The sequence below is a fragment of the Trichomycterus rosablanca genome, chromosome 13, assembly GCF_030014385.1.
Source record: "Trichomycterus rosablanca isolate fTriRos1 chromosome 13, fTriRos1.hap1, whole genome shotgun sequence".
Lineage (NCBI taxonomy): Eukaryota > Metazoa > Chordata > Actinopteri > Siluriformes > Trichomycteridae > Trichomycterus > Trichomycterus rosablanca.
The window spans coordinates 17,753,349-17,773,217 of record NC_086000.1 but is presented as its reverse complement, the minus strand read 5'-3'; the positions used below and the strand labels follow the sequence as shown (position 1 = coordinate 17,773,217).

General features: G+C 39.2%; 1 protein-coding gene across 2 annotated transcripts; it reads left to right on the top strand.

Annotated features, from left to right (window-relative positions):
* The first annotated feature begins 57 nt into the window (after positions 1–57).
* On the top strand, positions 58–17,999 carry exoc5 (exocyst complex component 5). Of its 2 annotated transcripts, XM_063007714.1 has the most exons (19): positions 58–224; positions 1,681–1,775; positions 6,933–7,080; positions 7,167–7,361; positions 9,901–9,965; positions 10,182–10,210; positions 10,818–10,927; positions 11,009–11,053; positions 11,197–11,337; positions 11,427–11,506; positions 12,126–12,335; positions 13,084–13,231; positions 13,324–13,432; positions 13,523–13,643; positions 13,732–13,818; positions 14,514–14,628; positions 14,776–14,991; positions 15,691–15,885; positions 16,946–17,999. In XM_063007714.1, the coding sequence occupies exons 1-18, from the start codon at positions 198–200 to the stop codon at positions 15,877–15,879; spliced, it is 2,130 nt and encodes a 709-aa protein (XP_062863784.1). In that variant the 5' UTR covers positions 58–197; the 3' UTR covers positions 15,880–15,885; positions 16,946–17,999. The 2 variants fall into 2 exon arrangements, with proteins under 2 accessions (XP_062863784.1, XP_062863783.1); XM_063007713.1 differs by lacking the exon at positions 16,946–17,999 and having other exon boundaries at positions 15,691–15,993.
* Positions 18,000–19,869: the final 1,870 nt, after the last annotated feature.

The following is a 19,869-nucleotide window of genomic DNA, read 5'->3' as shown; positions in this document are numbered from 1 at the left end:
GTAAGCTGACACTTTTGTTAGCGCTCTCTCCTTCGTTTCCGGCCCGGTCATGGCAGCTGGGTGCAGGAAGCAGAAGGCCTGGATGATTTAGGAAGAAGTGACCGCGAATGGCTGTTATAATACAGCATATTTAGAACTTGTTTGCCTTTTTATCGGAGCTTATTTACTCCAGCGTGACATCTATATTTTAGGTAAAAATGGCCACGACTGCACAATTATTCGAGGTAAGTGCTATTTGGTCAAGCTAGCTAGTTTGGGTGCTAACTAGCTTGCTGATAACATAAACAGTATATGTATGACCTGTTAATATATTGCAGAGACAGCAGTTCACATCATGATATTTATTTAACACAGCACATATAGCACAAACATCTGTACCTGTAAAACCAAGTTTCATGACAAATGCGTATTCATTTTACATTAACTGCACCACACAGGGTGTAACAACCATTACTGTATGTAGTACACGTATGCAGGGAGTTCGTACTGTTTTCATATGCACTGCAGAACTCATCTGAACAGGTCAAGTCTTTTCAGAGATTCATGTAAACATGCGAATTATTTCCCCTCTAAACTCAAACATGAAATTCTCGGGTGGCACAACGGTCTAAAATGCTAGCCCATCATCGCTGATAGTAGGAAGGGCTTTGGGCTATCAACTGAAAGGTTGAGAGTTCGAATCCCAGCTCTGCCATGCAGCCACTGTTGGGCTCTTGAGCAAGGCCCTTAACCCTGTGTGCTCCAGGGGCGCCGTACAATGGCTGACCCTGCACTCTGACCCCAGCTTCCAAACAAGCTTGGATATGCGAAGAACAGAATTTCATTGTACTGTACACCTGTATATGTATATACAACAAATAAAGGCATTCTTATTCTTATTCTGAGGATCTTAGCTGTGCTATTGGCCGGTTGAGAACCCACACAGACACGATTGAATGCAACTCTGCACATGTGGATCTGTGTGTAACTATATTTAACTAAAACATTTTGAAATTAAAATTGCCAGATGTGATGGCCCCTTTAATTTACATTTACATTTTTGGCATTTAGCAGACGCCTTTATCCAAAGCGACTTACAGTATACAGTTTAAGCAACTGAGGGTTAAAGGCCTTGCTCAAGGACCCAACAGTGGTAACCTGGCAGTGGTGGGGTTTGAACCAGTGACCTCCTGCTTACTAGTCCAGTACCTTAACCACTAGGCTACAACTGCCCTAATTTATTGCCCTTGTTTATCAACAAATCTGAATGATTGTATGTGAGAGGCAGAACTCATCCACTGTAATAGAAATTCAATAACAGAGGCAGTCAGAATAGGATAAATAACACACCTCCACCACCTTCATATTGTTAAAATGACAGTATTATTGTGTTACGTTTGTATGTATGTTTTATTTTTTGGGGTCCAAAAGCAATTAAAAATTACAAGTGCAGTTTGATCCTTTGATTGTGCTGTACTGTAATGCTCTTTTATTCTCATTCATATCTATAACTAGATATAACTGTTATAGATATATAATAAAAGCATATATTACTATATAACTGTTATAGATCTATAACAAAAGCATTTCACTGCCAGTTGTACTGGGTATGACTATGTATGTGACAAATAAACCTTGATTTGATTTGAACTGGGGTTGGAATTGTATTCATAAATCGTTTTTACATTGTTTCTTTTTTAGGAGCCATTTGATGCGGATGAGTATATTGAGCGTCTAGCTTGGAGGACTCCAGGAGGGGGTTCTAAAGGAGGAGCAGAGGCGTTTGACCCTAAAAAGTAAGCAGATTGTCTCTGTGTATTAAATCTCACTTATTTCATGCAATGCAACTTTGGAACAATGATGATTAAGCAGTATTTTTAAAGAAACATAGCTCAGTGACAAGAGCAAAGCAAAATAAAGGCCTTCATGTACAGGGTTCTTTAAAATGCACAGTTCCCTACAAACAAAACTTTATGTATCCATTAGGGAAGCAGTTTAGAAATTGTTTTTCATAGGGATGTCCCGATCCGATCTTAAAGATCGGGATCGGGGCCGATCAAGGCATTTTTTAATTGATCGGAATCGGCTTTACTAAACCCGATCTTAATCCCGATCTTTTGTGTTACGTCAGCATGTCCGCTGTGTGGAAATACTTTAAATTGAAAAGTAAAACAAGTCCAACAGTGAAGTGTAACGTCTGCAGTGTGAGCGTTTCACGAGGCAGTAGGAGCAGAGCTGCGTTCATGTGTGAGAGTGTGTGTGAGTTAAGGATCACACCGGTTTACAAAACAACGTAGTGATGCACTCGTTTAATAAAGAAATAAATGCACAGTATATTCACATATTGTCGGGAGCAGAACACTTTATTAACTTCTTCTGTTACGGTACCGAATAGCCGACAGTTGAGTCAAGCACGCTATTTCATGTTCTATGGAAGCCCCAAAGGGTCAAAACACACTCACTTCGTGTACAAACGTCCATCAAACCATTGTCACAATACAAGCACTTTAAGCACTGGCTTTCCTTCATAACAAAAAAGCCTTTCCATTTTATTTTGGTATTCAGGTTTTACTGTAATGCTTTTAAGTAACTTTTTTTCTTATATTCAAGTTAAGCTGCTACACAGATTTCTGTTCATTTTTAGTGTATCACTGCATTAAACATTTTTTTTCTTTGAATGTAAAGTTTAAAGTAAAACTAATTATCTCACTCATTTTGATTGATTTTGTAAAAATACAAAAACATTAAACAATAGCTTGGATGCAGCATTTTTCCCTTCAGCACTGCAGAGCTATTTAGTTGTTAAACATATACACTGGATTAATTTGAATAATTGTAATGTACTTGAAGTGTGCACTGTGTAAACAGTGTTATCTAGTTCTTATCTAGACAATATCTAGAAAATACAAGTATCGGTTTGAGAATCGGTATCGGATCGGGATCAAAATTAATAATCGGGATCGGGAACAAAAAAACGTGATCGGGACATCCCTAGTTTTTCATTGTATTTGCTGCTTTTGTGAAACTATAGAAATACTTTTACATGTTTTAAGAGCAAATTCGAGCATTTAAGCAATAAAAGTTGCTTGTTTATAGGTTAAAACAAATAATAGCATGTTTTATTTAGCACTTCTTTTAAACTGTGTTAATCTGCATGTGTTAAGACCGGGAGAAATTAGTCTTTGGCTTGTTTAAGATTAATGTGCATGTCTATAATTCATTTATCTCAGTGTAGTGAAACTACCAGCTTTTCATTATTAGCAATCACTTGTTCATCCACTGATATGATGCTCCATTAGTTAAAATATTGTCGAAAAGAGGTGAAGAAGAGAATGTAGGCGGGGTAGAGTGGCAGGAAGGATGGAAGAGTATCTGCCAGAGTGAAAGGAAAAGTTTACAAGACAGTAGTCAGGCCTGCTATGTTGTACCGCTTGGTGACACTAACTTTTGGAGAGAAAGTTGGGTAGCGGAGATTGATATGGTTTGGGCATGTGCAGAGGAGAGTTGAGAGTTGTATTGGGAGAGCGGTGCTGAGGACAAAGCTGCCAGGCATGAGGAGCAGAAAAGCCCTTGTGTCTGGTACAGACCAACAGAAAGTACTATGTCTTAAATTACAGATCATTTTAATAATAGTAATGACAGAATAAATAAGAATGCTGATTTGAAAATCACTCTAGCCCACCCTCATTGCACATGCACCAGCTTTGTGTACAGCCACATTTGCAGTTTCAAACTTTTTTATGCTTTTGTTTCATTACAATTATGAACTACAACACTATTACACATTTAAGTTGTGAATAGGGCCCTCTGCGTCCACAGAATTGGTTGGGAGTTTTCCAAACCCAGTTACCCGACTAGTGTTTTTAGCTGCTTTAGACTTTGACATCTTGAACATTTTGTCTTACTGATTGCTAATGTAACCGAGCGTCTGTAAAGTTTGTTGAGTTTATAAAGAAAGTAATTAACTGTACATAGACAAACTATCGGGCGTGTTCTTTTGAGGCTAGCACAGACTACAGAGAGATGATCACGTGTGTAGAGAAGCACACTTCTCTATTGATTATGGAATCCCTAAAGGGACAAAATGCACTCAATACGTACATCAAACATTGTCAGCACACTACACCACAGAAAAGTCGGTTACACTAACTTAATTGCTGTAAATTTGCTAGGACCGCCTCATATTGCATATTGCCCCTCATATTTCATACGCTATGTGAATGAGAAATGTTAAATCGCAAACACAAACCTTAAATTTTGAATTTCACAGCAAATTGGATATTCCACGGGAAACGGCTCATTTTACGGCCCGAGAGGTGATTTTCACGGCCGTGAATTAGGTAGGGCCTTAAATATAAATAATGAAGCTGTTTAGTGTTAGTGTAACTGCATATTGAACTTTGCATATGTGGATCTGTGTGGCATTTGTGTAACAAAATGATGTGAATATTTTGCGCTGTGTCTCAGTGTAGAGGTAAAACTGCTTATCATCTTAAAGCTACACTAATGTTGTGGACAGGTTCTGCTTATTGTTTATATTCTTCTTCCTGTTTTACATTGCTACCATGTTCACTAGATTGTGCTGTTTGCTTAATTAGTAAAGCATGTGTGTCTTGTTGATCTGATATAATTGTTGGCATGATATAAGCTTGTCGTTTTTCGGTTAACCATCGGCTAACGATGGTCGTTATTGGTTAAAAGAAATGAACAAAATTTGCACCCCTACATTAAAGTCTTTTATATGTGTGGCTGCATAGTCACAGGCCAGTTAGAGTTCTAATGCCAAATCCCATTCACTGTCGAAAGCTTTTACAATAGGCCCACAGGCATCAGAACTGGAAATCATAGCAATGAAAATAGGTTGACTGGTTTTACAATTTCAGTTTTTCCAAGAATATGTAGATACCCAAGCGTGTGTGGAAAGGATGGCCCAGGAATACACTGTAGGATGATCCACCTCGCAACATACAATGTATTTATAGCGTTGTTAAAAAGTATGTTAGAGCTGTCTGGCAGTGTACCATCAGTCTGGATTTTACACTAACCACTCAAGTAGCAAAGCGTGGAGAGGCTGATATGAGTGTCTGAACCGCTGACTCATAAATGATGGAAAAGAACAAATTTTAATGAAAGAAAGAAGGGAAAGGGTTCTAAGCTGCACTGAGAATTGAGAGGAATTATTGCGATATGAGATTTTTCACTCATCATTTTGGAATGGTTTTTCTACTTCCAGAGAGTCCAAACGTGATGATGCAGTGGTTTTCACTCTGTTGTCCTGCCAGTGCTTAGAAATGCCGCTGACAAAGCTCTCAGTAATATGTTAGTTCATACTCTCTCACATCAAAAAGCCCACTTTTAAGTGGAGTTGCAGTTTATGTTAACAGGCAGTTGGAAGTTTGGCAGCACTATAAATATACTCTTCAAAAATGTGGGCATTCTTTGTGTGCTATTGTAGTTTTTTTGATGTTCACATTGGAAACAGTATTTTTTCTATATATTTAGGAAAAGCTGCTGTTGCTATAATTTGTGTTTATATTGAGGAGTGACAATCAGATAAAAAGCTGTAGTATAGCACGTGCATCAGGGAGTGAAATGGAATTCTCTAATGTTTTACCTTGTTTAATGTTGACCTTTCTACATCTGTCTGGCCTCATAAGCATTTTTGTATAATTCCTGATAACATTACTTATTTTTGTAGGGACTTAAAAACTGTGGGAAAAGTATTATTTTTTTGGAAATATTATTAAAACTAGAGATGCATGATTACCGATACTGGTATCGGGTATTTGCCCGATACCGCGCTGATTAACTTGTACTCGTACTCGCAAACGAGGCTCCGATACTAAACATCCGATACCGTGTGCCTAGTGCACGATGCTGCGTTATGCCTAGTTCACACTACACGATTTTTGCCCTGATTTTCGCTCGGCGACTGGTCGGCGCTAGATTGGCCGGCTCGGGAGCAACTCGGCATTCTCTCGGCGATCAAAACTCGGCTCTCGATCGCTAAGTGTGAACTATCCAACAACTCGATCCGACCGGCTCGCCGAGCGCTCGGCGACCGGATCGAGTTTTCTAGCATGTCAGATATCTGATCTGAGATGTGCGACTGGGAATGAGTGACATGTCAAACAGCCAATGAGAACGCAGGATACGGTGTGAGGGGAAACGCAGGAGAGGAGTGTAAACAGGTGGGACAGGGGGATAATATAGTTTATATCAGAATACACCGGCACACACACGTTTTACAGTATTTCTGACCTGATCGTTCTCTACAAAACATAACAACAAAACACCAACATTGCAAAAATATTTATTAACCTTCAACTCATTAACTCCATTAACTCATTAACTCCATCATTCTAAATAGGTATCGGTATCGGCAAGTACAAAAATACATGTACTTGTACTTGTACTCGGTTGGGAAAAAATGGTATTGATGCATCCCTAATTAAAACAATTAGATTTTGGACCACTGTTGATTGCTGTGAGCAACACTTGCTTTTCAGAGATATTTTAACCCATTCCCTCCTTTTAACCCATAAAATTTGGACTTATTCAAGTCATTTAGGTCTGTATGCCTGCCTATATTTGCTGCATTTAACATGCAAACAATGATAGGTTGCTCACAACTTTGTGCCAAACCTTATGAGAGAGTTGTCCATCGGTACAAAAAGAACATTATTTACTGCAAGATAATTTACTGCAGATAATTTAGGTCTTTCACTATCTATCATACATACTCAATCTGTGTAAAGCAAGACCAGAAATCATAACCCATCGCCTAAAAGTTTCCTTCATGTAATGTTTTGCCCAAAGGATGGAAATATGTTAGTGTGACATGTAATAACAATAATAATAACAATAATTTTCTATTGTTTTGCATCAACTTCATTGTAACAAGTGATTTATATGTTTCCTAAATGTCGTTATTGTGTTACCCAATGTGTTAGGTTGCTGGAGGAGTTTGTTAACCACATCGAGGAACTGAAACAGCTTGATGAGAGGATCCAACGGAAAGTGGAAAAGCTTGAGCAGCAGTGTCACCGGGAAGCCAAGGAGTTTGCACACAAAGTTCAGGAGCTGCAGAGAAGCAACCAGGTTAAAACCATTTAGAGATCACAGCTTGAAAAAATTAGACAGACATGCATGAGTTCTTACATATAAATCATTGTATTTTTTAATAGGTGGCCTTTCAGCACTTCCAGGAGCTGGATGATCACATCAGCTATGTAGCCACTAAGGTGTGTCATCTTGGCGATCAGCTGGAAGGAGTGAACACACCAAGACAGAGGGCTGTGGAGGCTCAGAGGCTCATGACTTACTTTAACGAGTTCCTGGATGGAGAGTTGCGTAGTGATGTGTTTAACAATCCTGAGAAGGTCCGTTTTAAGCATTTTAAACACTTTACATGTTGCCACACAGACTGCTATACACAGTAGCATAATAGCAAAAGCAAACAAAAATTACTTAGGAAAAATGAGACCACCACTTTAGTCACTAGTAAGGGTTAAAACCTGCACCCAACTTATGAACACACACTTCCAATTGTCCTAATATGTGACTACATGCTCGTTTACTTACACTCATTTGTCATCACCCCTACACTACCCACCTTCCACTACCCACACAAAAATGTCCACTGAAAGTCTTATTGTTAGGGCCCTACTAAATTCACAGTAAAATGTTCTTAATTTTACTGACCTCATTTAAAAAAATCACAAATTAAAGAAAAGTGGCACATCTCATGGCAGATATTAAATAACACTCATAAATTGAATAATAAAACAAATGGAAGCTACAGAACACAGCACAGCTACCTTAATAGTTAAATGTAAACCTAAAACATCCAGCATCAGGGCGAGGCTTCATGCTCGAAAATTCTTGTCCGTGTTTTGACACCACCCCTCTGCATCCACAGAATTGGTTGGGAGTTTTCCAAACTCATTTACCCGAATCATGTTTTTAGCTGCTATAGACTTCGACATTTCGACTAATTAATTGCTAACTGAATTGCTGTAGGATTGTTAGTGTAACAGACTTTTCTGTGGTGTAGTGTGCTGACAATGTTTGATGTGTGTGTTTACGTATTGAGTGCATTTTGTCCCTTCTGGGATTCCACAATCAATGGAAAATTGTTCTTCTCTACACATGTGATCATCTCTCTGTAGTCTGTGCTGCGCCTCAAAACAACAAGCCAGTAAAGTTTTATGCCCCTATAGTTTAACTATGTACAGTTTATTTCTTACTTTATAAACTCAGCAAACTCTAAAGATGCTTGGTTACACTAGGACCACCCCATAGTGCAAATTTAAACATGAGGTACTTGAATGCTGTGTGAATCAAAACATTAAATCTCTAAATTCTAATTCTTACAACAAATTGCATATTACATGGAAAACGACTCATTTTCACAGCCGTGAATTAGGTAGGACCTTACTTATAGCATCAGTTTAAAGATTTTAATCTCTTACAACGTGTCACCTGTTAGTCTGCGTAATATCAATAAACCTATTACTTGGCAAGGTGGTTCACTGATTTACTGACCTCCTAAACAATACAACTTCTGGAAGCAACTGTTCCAGTGTTAACATTTGAATAACTTAGTCACATTCCAGCTAGAAATAATTGTTTCTCAAAAACAAATGCTTACTTACCTAACCACAGTGCATATTTCTACTGTCTGTCAGTCCATCTAAGATAAGCTCAGGCCCAAGAGTCACTTTATGATCTAGTTGTGGGCTGTGATAAGTGACATTGGTTTCCAAATAACTCCAGAGCCCATGTCATTGTATTACAGTAGCATTATGGTTTCTCATGTAATGACATCTGAGGGCTTGAAGGTCATATACATTTAATTAAATTGATTCTCAAGGTAATGTAATGAGTATTGTTTTTTAAAGGGTTTTAAACAAGATTATTAATACTACATGCTGATAGAATTAATTATTACAAACGCTTGATGTATGCCAACTTAATCTAAAATGCCACTTGATAAGGAACTGAGTTTCTCCAATGACTTTGGTGGTAAGCCTACTATTAAGAAGGCAATTAGCATTAGACCACCAACACACTTCTTGAGATATGCATGGTAATATACCCGCCAGACTTTCAATATTTTTTTTATAATTGAGCCCACCTCCAGAAGAGAACGGTGGGGTCATGAAGAGATGTCTGTAAATTGTTAAAGGGGCAAAAAGAAGGAAGGATGACTGGTCTAATCCCTGGAAAAAGGAGGTCCGGGCCTAGCCATCATGGAAACAAGCACTGGTTAAAACCCCCACTGCAGGGAGACTGCTACATCACTTACATGGGATTTAGCTAATCTTAGCTGGGGGACAGATACTTGGAAAATTTTGTAGAGGAGAGCAGAATAAGCTGGATCCACCTCATGGGAGCACAATAATGATGTTAGCTGAGGCAGGCAGGAATGGGAAGCAGAAACAGAAGAGGTGTGGATGGCAGGGCCTTTTTTATTCATTTTTGCCCTGTGTGTTGGGTTGAACAGAGAGGTACGGAGGTTCTTTTTTGGGCCCTGTTTTTTGTGAGACCTCCTCCCTTGCCCATTGGGAGAGATTATGGGAGGCGATTTAGCGAGGCTGCTACCGGATTAACCATAGTGCATTCATAATACTTATTAGGTAGTAAAAGTAAAAAGCTAACTGGGTGGCAGAGGGCAAAGCAGTGAGTAAGCTGAGCTGCTGATGGGCTCCATTATATCAGCACTGTGCTACACAAGAGAAAGCAGCTATGAGGAGAGAAAAAAATGGACAGATTAACTTAAAGAGGGCCTCTTCCTCGACGCTTGTGGTTTTTCTAGAACTAAATTTTTTTAATCGCCAGCAAGGTGCCAGTCTCTCATTGCCTGGCTCATATATTATTTATAACCAAAGTCTGCTTGTTTCTTTGTATTCTGAACAGATAAAAGAAGCTGCTGATATTATTCAGAAGTTGCACCTGATTGCCCAGGAGTTGCCATTTGACAGGTAAGCAGATTCAGATACAACAAGAAAGAAAATAAGATGGGATAGAAGGAGAAAGGGGATTTGAACACTGATGTATGCAAATTATTCACCTACTGATTATGTGAAGTAAAAAGAGACAGCCTGAATTAATTTATTGATATATTTTTATTATATATTGAGATCTTTTTTTAGTTGGCTAATTTCTATACTTTTCTCCATTTCTCTCTGCTCTCCCAGATTTCCTGACGTAAAGGCCAAGATAGCAAGTAGGTGTTGTTTTATTTATTAAAAATAAAGAAGGATTTAAAAGATAAAACTGGGGTGCTCAGGTGGCACAGCGGTGAAACACGCTAGCACACCAGGGCTGACATCTCGAACTCGTCGGTTTGAATCTCAGCTCTGCTACCGGCAGGCTGAGCACCTACACAAACAACGAATGGTGGTCCCAGAGAGTGGGTGCCGGAGGGGATTCCTAATTACTGGTGCAATTACCACCTCTGCTGGCTGATTGATGGCACCTCCACAGAGATGAGGGTTAATGTGGACAGGTTGTGACTCCGTACACAAAGCTGATCCACATATGAACTCGCCTCGTGTAGGTGAAAAGAAGCAGTCGGCTACATGTGTCGGAGGGGGCGTGTGTTAGTCACGGCTCTCCTCAGTCAGAGTGGAGGTCAACAACAGTAGAGAGGTAGCGTAATGCACTCGGGTAATTTGATACGACTAGATTGGGAGGAAAATTGGGGCAAAAATGCAAAAAAAGGATAAAACCTGAAGTACTATTTGTAAGCATTTAATCATAAGACCTTTTGCAGCTTATTCACTGTACCCCATGTTTCTATTTACTAATGCACTGTGTGTGGCACTTTTAAGGTAAATATCATGACCTAGAGCGACAGTTGATCCAAGAGTTCACATCAGCTCAGCGTACGGGGGAGATTGGCCGCATGAGAGAAGTGGCTGCAGTCTTGCTACATTTCAAGGTGTGATAGTCAGCCTTATATACGTAATACATTCTGTGTTTTGGACATGTGTCATATTTGTTTTTTTACACCTTTTCTCAGGGTTATGCCCATTGTATAGATGTCTACATCAAGCAGTGCCAAGAGGTGAGTTGTCTTTGTACTGTAATTATAATATACACTGCAAGACCAAAAGTATGTGGATAGCCCAATCTTGGTGTCAGTGTTGTTACAGTTCTTGAGCATTATTTAAATAGTATTTTTTTAATTGTGTTGATGTGTGTTCTCAGTCTGCATACATGCAGAATGATGTGTTTGAGGATACAGCTGTTCTGTGCCAGCGGGTCAATAAGCAGGTGGGAGAGGTCTTCTGCAGCCCAGAAACAGTGATGGCCAAGCTTATTCAAAACATATTTGAGAACAAGTTACAGGTACACCAAACTTGAGTTATTATGCTATCGTATAATTAATTTATAACATGAATTTATCTGGGGAAAGGACTCAAGTTTTATGCTTTCAGACGCATGTAAAAGAAAGACTTGAGCCTCGCTCCACGGACTTGGAACAATACCTCAACAACCTCTATGACCTCTACACCAGGTACTCTTTTTACCATTTTTCTTTGTTTTGTTTTCTTGCATTCAGAGCATTAGTTGATGTTTTTATTTAGAGTGAATTGTTAAAGCTGGGATGCCAAGGTCTTTGGAGATAGTCTTATAGCCTTTAGACTGCTTGTGGTTGATGATAATAGCATTTCTGGTCTGATCAGACAGCTCTCCTCTCTTTGCAATTGTGAACAAGGAACAGGGAATAAAACTTTCAAAGTCACCACTCATAGGCTAGTTAAAGTTTTTATTTTGTTATTTTAGTATTTTGTGTTTTCTGTATCAAACATATGAATGTATACTATGTGTATCCAAGCGGTTCCACTAAACATTTTATTTTATGACATATTTTACATGAAGTAATTAATATTCAGGGGTGCCACTAAGATAGACCACAACTGTTGGTCGGGACTGGTCTGTTTTTGGCTTTGTAGCCAAGCATCATTGTTTTAAATGGAATGCGTGCAGCTATAAGAAACCATTAAAAAGAGCATAGCAGTGGGTGATGTGGCTGCACTTGGCTTGATTAAAAACCACGCTCTTTTCTGTTTACCTCTGCTATTATGAACCACGTTTTAATGTTCTAGGGTTTTTTTGTGTGTTTTGGTTTTTAGGACTACAGCATTGGCTGCCAAACTTACAGAGTTTAACTTGGGCTCGGACAAACACACCTTCCTATCCAAGCTGATTAAGAGCATCTTCTCATCCTACCTGGATAGCTACATAGACGTGGAGAGACAGTATCTGCAAACCCGTAGTGCCTCAATTCTGCAAAGATACTATGACTCAAAAAATCACCAAAAACGGCCAGTAGGTGCAGGAAGGTGAGGAAGACCTTAACTTGGTGGAACTGTAAATTTCTAGGGCAGGAATTGTAAATGTAACATTGTGTTTTTATGTTTTTACATCTTAATTTTGTCAGAAGTGCCACTTTCATTTGAATGTAGGTAAAATGAAACAAATTAAGAATTTAAAATGAGTTTTTCAGGGGAGGCTTATTGAGTACAGCTTTTTGTTAAGCTAAAGAAATCTGTAAACAAAATATCTAATCTGATACTATACAGTGCTAATCATACAGATGCCTGATTTCAGATGTTTTTTGTCAAATAGGGTTTGTTTAAAAGTTTTAGGAGGTTCTCTATAACAGTAAATCACATTTTTTTAAATCTTCTATTTATTAGTTTTTCCCCCAGTTTTCAGCCAATCCAGTCATGGCCAATTGGAGCTTATTTCTCTCTTGTTGCGGCAGAGGCAACCCTCTTTAGTTGACCCCTATATTGGAATAATTTGGGGATTGCATAGCTAGTTGTCCAAGGGAATTAAATAAAGCCATTGAGTGTTTACACACACAATAATCATCTGATTATTCAAATGATCATGTAGACAGTTAAATCTTCTTAAGACCATATTCTGATTATTAACCTACCATCTGAAGAAGATACCTAAAATTCAGACCAGTAATCAGTTTATATGACATGTTTATGAGTAATCTAATTGCTTTCACTTATTTTGCAGCTGTAAATGTGTGACCAAACATCACAATGTTTCTGTTTCTGTCTGTGTCACTTATAGTATCCAGGAGCTGAAGGAAAGGATCAGGCAGCGCACTAACCTGCCTTTGGGTCCCAGCATTGACACACATGGAGAAACGTTTCTCTCACAGGAGGTTGTTGTCAATCTGCTGCAGGAGACACGCCATGCCTTCCAGAGATGCAACAAGGCAAAATAAAAAGTTTATTTTCATGTTTGCTCTTGTTGCTCTTAAATGCAAGAAAATAAATATATTGTGGATTTTATTTACTTTCATTATAGCTGTCTGATCCAGCCGACCTTCCAAAAAATGCCTATTCCATCTTCCTGCTCCTTGTGGAGCACCTGTGTGTAGACCATATAGACTATGCCTTAGAAATTGGCCTTTCAGGTGAGAAATCAAGTTCTGTAATGCATGATACTGGCTCAGATTACTGCCGTGTAGTGTTGAGTTTGAGGACATTTTATTCTTTCTCCACAGCTATTCCTTCTGCAGATGCCAAAAATGCCAACTTGTATTTCTTGGATGTGGTGCAGCAGGCCAACACTATTTTTCACCTCTTTGATAAGCAGTTTAATGATCATCTCATGCCTCTTATTAGGTAAGCGTGAACCTGCACTGTGGGTAATAGATGGCGTTCTGTGTTTTGTTCATTTTTTTTTTTTGATGACCTTGTGTGACTCTCGTAGCTCATCTCCTAAGCTGACAGAATGCTTACAAAAGAAAAAAGATGTGATCGAGCAGATGGAAGTGAAGCTAGATACTGGAATTGACCGGTTAGTTCTTTGTTATTATGCTGTTAGTAGAATTTCATTCTGTAATAACTTTTAAAAATAATGTTTTAATACATTTATACTTACATCCATGTCATGTTTTATAAATACAGATATTCACTGATTACAATCCATTTAAATAATGAGCTTGAATAAGACTGTATGCTAACAGGTGTAATATAAATTATATGCTTCTAATGTTGGGGCAGCGGTTGGGGGAAGGCCATTTCCTGTTTCAGTTTGACTGTGTCTCTGTGCACCAATACATACACTAACTCCAAGACCATTTAATATCTTTTGGATTAATTTGAAGCGATGGGGGCGGCACGGTGGCTCAGTGGGTAGCACTGTCGCCTCACAGCAAAAAGATCCTGGGTTGAATTCTCAGGTGGAGCGGTCCGGGTCCTTTCTGTGTGGAGTTTGCATGTTCTCCCAGTGTCTGCGTGGGTTTCCTCCAGGTGCTATGGTTTCCTCCCACAGTCTAAAGACAAAATTATTCAAACAATGAAAACTAAAAACTTTATTTAAATAACTTTGTGGGGTAATGAATAGCTTACAGTACACCTTGCAAAACTACATATATGTAATCTGGAAAATGAATCTGTAGGACTACTGTGTCTCTTCTGTATGGTGCTTATAGAACTAATTGTAACTTAAGTTCACCTGAATTATTTATTCTTCCTTTGTGAATCGTGTAGGACACTGAATTGCATGATTGGCCAAATGAAGCAAATTCTGGTCACTGAGCAAAAGAAAACTGACTTCAGGCCAGAAGATGAGAACAATGCCATGGCTGCACTGCAATACACTACAGTAAGAGATCTTAAGTTCCTAAAGTAAAAATGTACATACACTTAATATTACCGTAATAAATACATTAAAGTAGCAGTAAGGTGGTTGTTATTTGTATCAGTCAGGGTGCTGCTGTGCTAAAGTCATTTAATCACCTTGTTTTTTTAGGCATGCTCTAAAGTGTGTACGTACGTGAGTAAGCAGGTTGAGCGTGTACGGAGATCTATGGATGGCAAGAATGTAGACACAGTGCTGGCTGAGTTAGGAGTGCGTTTCCATAGGCTCATCCATGAACACCTGCAGCAGTTCAGCTACACCTCCATGGGTGGCATGCTGGCCATCTGCGATGTGGCAGAGTACCGCCGGTGCGCGAGGGACTTCCGGGTAAGGTCACAAGTCCAAGAGTCTCATGTGGGTTAAACTTGCCACTGAGTGGAATTTACTTACAGTTTAAATTTAATACCTTTATACAGTGACTTTTTTCAAATAACTATTGACTGATTTATTAAGCAATTCAGTTTCTTTCTTAATTCTCTCTAAATCTCTCATATCATTTGCAATCAAGTGCTCATTTTCTTTTCTTATTATAGTACTAAAATGAAACAAATGATGAGTTATTCATATCATTAAAGGATACGGGTGAGGGTAGCATAGCTGTCAAAGTACTGGTCGAGTATTTAGAAAGTCTCTGTCCCAAGTGGTGCTATCGGCTTGCCAGGCGTCTGCTTACACACATGATTGGTTATGTCTTTCATTGCGGGTTGGGGCAATGGAGGGGTGGCTAAGGCCCTACAATGGCGAAGCGTCCTGTCCGGGGTGTGTTACTGTGTCCAGTGATTTTAGGGAAACCTGGCCACCCTGACCAGAGAAAAGCAGTGGTAAAAGATGAAAATGAAGTTAAATAAGTCATATTTGCAGCTCTGATCTTACTCCCTCTCTTGTAAGTCACTTTGGATAAAAAGTGTCTGCCTAATGTTTAAATGTGAATACAGGATTTACCAGCACTAATTGTGATGATTTTTTTTAATAGTAGTAAATAGATTTTGGATTTTTGTGTAATTCTTGTGTCCAAATCATTCTTAGGTTCCTCTGGTGCTGCAGCTCTTCGACACCCTTCACGCTCTCTGTAACCTCCTGGTTGTTGTTCCTGACAATCTCAAGCAGGTTTGCTCTGGAGAGCAGCTCACTAACCTGGACCGGAATGTTCTGCATGCCTTCGTGCAGCTCAGAGCGGACTATCGCTCGGCTAGACTGGGTCGGCATTTTAGCTAATGATTGGTAAGACTGACCGAGCGCTGCAACACCTACCATACAGCTGTCCAATCACAACAGCACTCTTGGTAGACATTGGCACCTCAAGTAAAACATTGTGGATTTTGGACTGAATGCTGAATATTTATGCTTCTTTCAGAGTCATATTTCACTTTTTATTTCTGATTTGCATTTTGGCCTTTTAACCAGTAAAACATCACAAACATGGAATTTCATTTGGAACTGTAATTGGAAATTCAAGCTGATTTGTAAACCTAAGATGACTAGGTTAGATGAGTGATAAGTTTGATTCAGAGTCTGATTACTTTGTTTTTTTTAAGTACTAAATATCTGTAAAATGTGAGGCACTTCAGCGTATTAATCATGCATTAACTTAATAATCATTTTAACCTTCACATAGGGCTGTATTATATTATATATGGAACTGCTGTCCTACATGTTCAGCGTTTATGCTGTACATGTAGTTCATTCGATGTGACCAAATCTAAGCAACACTGCATAAAACTACAATGCTTAAAGCTGCACAGGTCACCAATGTAAGCACATGATATTAAATAACAGTCTAAACTCAAACAAAATTTGGTCATTTAGATGTCTGCTATATACCTAACTTACGCTACCTGTAAGGCTGTGGTCATCTCTTATGCCTGCATTTCATGACCAACTTCAACAATTGATCAACTTCAGATCAAAATTATTAATCTAATGTCCTGCTTTGCGCCCAGTGTTTCCGGGATCGGCATCCAGGATGTAACAGTTACTGAAGCTAAAAAAATCATTATTTCACTTTTTTTTTTCTAATGGCAAAAAATGGGGGGGGGGGGGGGGGGGGTTTCGTTGCTGGAACCTTGTAGTTATTTTCTACATTAAAGACAACCTGAAACTGAAATCATTAAAACAAGTCTTTTTTGCTTCTGTCCTTGGTCAGTCTGTATTTATTTCCAAAAGACACAATTTTGTTATATCTTTTTTTTTATTATCTTTTTCAAATTCTTTTTAAATTAATTTTGTTTCCAAAAACTTCCAGACTTTTGAGTTTCTGAGTTTTCTTTTATTCTGCCCACAGATCACTCTAAGAAAGAAATAGCAACTTATGCCAAGTTCACACTACACGACTTTTAAAGTCGTAAGGTTGCTGTACAATTCACATTACACAACTGGATCTCTTGTAATCGTGAGTCTTTGAAGTCAGTGTGGCTTTCACACTACACAACTGATTGACGATAGGGGGTTTCACACTACACGATCAATCACCGGAATCGGAATCGCAGGCGAGCTTCTCTGATCTCCCAAACTACGTTTTGTCACGAAAACAAGCGCGAAAAGTGCCGAAAGGTTTAATGATACCATGGGTGTGTTCGAAAACCTAGGGAGCTGCCTTGCTGTCTTACTGTCTACATAGGCAGCTGCCTTAGTAGAGAGGATTCTAATAAGTCAATGACTTATAAGGCAGGTTATTCAAACCCTCTACTTAGATGGCGATTCCATCGGATTTCGCGTTTAGCGTCTTGCCATTAAAACCAATGGATGAGGTAGCACAGCACGCTAACGTCAATATAACATCTTCCTTCATGTACCGATAACGGTTAAATTTCCTGACAAGCCCGAACTTGCAAATAAAAACACTCGGTACAAGTTTATACAAGTTAAAAATCAGTAATATTTTATTTACGTTTTAAAATAACTCCATTCGTTTCTCCGCCCCGTCAGCCATGTTTATTTTTCTGTGAGAGAAGATCACCCGACCCGCAATGAATTCTGGGATTGCCTTGATGCCTTGATGCTCACTCGTTCTTGAGCCAAAATAACATTGAAATATGAAGATACCTCAGAAGTGAGGATTTTAAGGCATCTAGGATTTCGAACAGCCTCCTTCCCGGGAGCGCGCACAGGATGATGTAAAATGCTGTCTATGTAGAGAGCGCACTAGCTTTTCGAACACACCCCATGTCAAAAAACGCATGTCAACAAGTACCGAGCAATCAAAGTTTGTACGTTGATGTGCAGCGTAAAATCAAGGAGAAAAAAATAAATGAATCTGAGTGGATTTGGCTACGTGGCCAGCAGGGTTCATCTGTTCTGTAGTGAGTTGGAGGTTAATAAATATTTTTGCAATGCAACACTGGTGTCATGTTTTGTAGAGAACGATAAGGTCCGAAATACTGTAAAACTTGAGTGTGTGTCCCTGTCCCACCTTTTTACACTCCTCCCCTGCATTTCCCCTCACCCAGTATCTATATATATGCTTTCTCATTGGCTGTTAAACACCGCACTCATTGCCAGTCGGCCGACTCATATCCAGATATTTAGCAAGCTAGATATATAACTTCCATTGCCGAGCCACTCGGATCAAGTTGTTGAGTAGTTCACACATAGCGATTGAGAGCCGAGTTTCAATCGCCGAGCGAACACCGAGTTGCTCCCGAGCCGGCAAATGTAGCGCCGACCAGTCGGCGAGCGAAAATCAGGGCAAATATCATGGTGTGAACTAGGCATTATTTAAAGGTTACCTGTTTACATTTATACTGTAATAATTGTGATATTTTCTCCCAAGTTACAAAAACTTTTAATAACTATGTCAGTTCCCAACAGACAGATTCTTCGCATGATTAAAAGACAGACTCATACAATAAAAGAAGAAAACTGAGCTAGACAGAGCTGCCTGAAGCCTTTGCTCTGTCCCCAGCAAAGTGTACTGCTGTGTAGAATGTACAAATGGGCAAAGTTAAACAGCACAATTAATTAGGCTAATATTAATATGATCAGTACCATGGAAAATTAATTCTCGCAGCCCTAATCATGGCTTGTAAAAAATATTTTGTTAGGCCCTGGTGCAAACACTGAGGCCTTTTCCAAACATTTGAGAACCAGGCCTATTTGTTTTCCATGGCGATTAGTGTTTGGCGTTAGCGCGTGAGCCGGTGGAGGGGTGATAACAGTAGGGAGAGGAGCAGCGAGTGTCCCGCGGGGCTCGCTGACTCATAATGGAGGTAGGACGGCATGCTGCTGTGTTCGGGGGTTTCTGTTTGAGCAGGTGGCATGGATTAGAAACACTGTCAACACTGGAGCCCTGGAATCAAACTTTGCCTGGTGCTTCTTAGTGCTGCTCATTAGTCTTCAACATTTTACTTTTCGCTCTCCCCTGTACACACAGTTTTATTGAATTTGTTTTTGAAAGGACTGGTGTTGAGCTTAGATATTTTTTAGTTTGTTTTTTAGAATATCAGTAAATTTGTAGTTAATCCTACCTATTTAGGTCTAATAGAACTTGAAATGAGAGAGACTTGCAGTAAAACCTTATTAGATCTAGTCTAGTGTTAATGACAGTGGGGCTAAATGGGACTATGTGTATGGGCAATGGGCTTTTTTCTGGATTTTGGAACATGATATGGGTATTTGATTCTGAAGCAGGTCACTCTTGTATTAAACTTAGCAAGCCATCCCTTTATGGAACATGCAATGTGCCTGAAATGGAAAGGGTGGAGTAGCACTGTCGCCTCACAGCAAGAAGGTCCTGGGTTTAATTCCTAGGTGGAGCGGTCCGGGTCCTTTCTGTGTGGCGTTTGCATGTTCTCCTAGTGTCTGTGTGGGTTTTCTTTGGGAGCTTAGTTTTTTTCCCCACAGTCCAAAGACATGCAGTCAGGTCAATTGGAGATACAAAATTGCGTTTGACATTAAACTAGTGAACTGATGAATCTTGTGTAACCAGTACTATCTGTCTTGTCATGAATGTAACCAAAGTGTATAAAACATGACATTAAAATCCTAATAAATAAATAAATAGAAATGGAAAGGGTCTTCCTCAACCTGTTGCCACAAAGATCAAACCATACAGTTCTTTAGAATTGAACTATATGCTATTTTTTTTATCCAAAAGACCTATCACAAACCATGGAAATTAAAGGCACAATATTCTGGAAGTGTTGTAGCATTAACATTCTTTTTACATTAGCTATAAGGCTTAGGAACAACATGAAGAGCTTCAACATA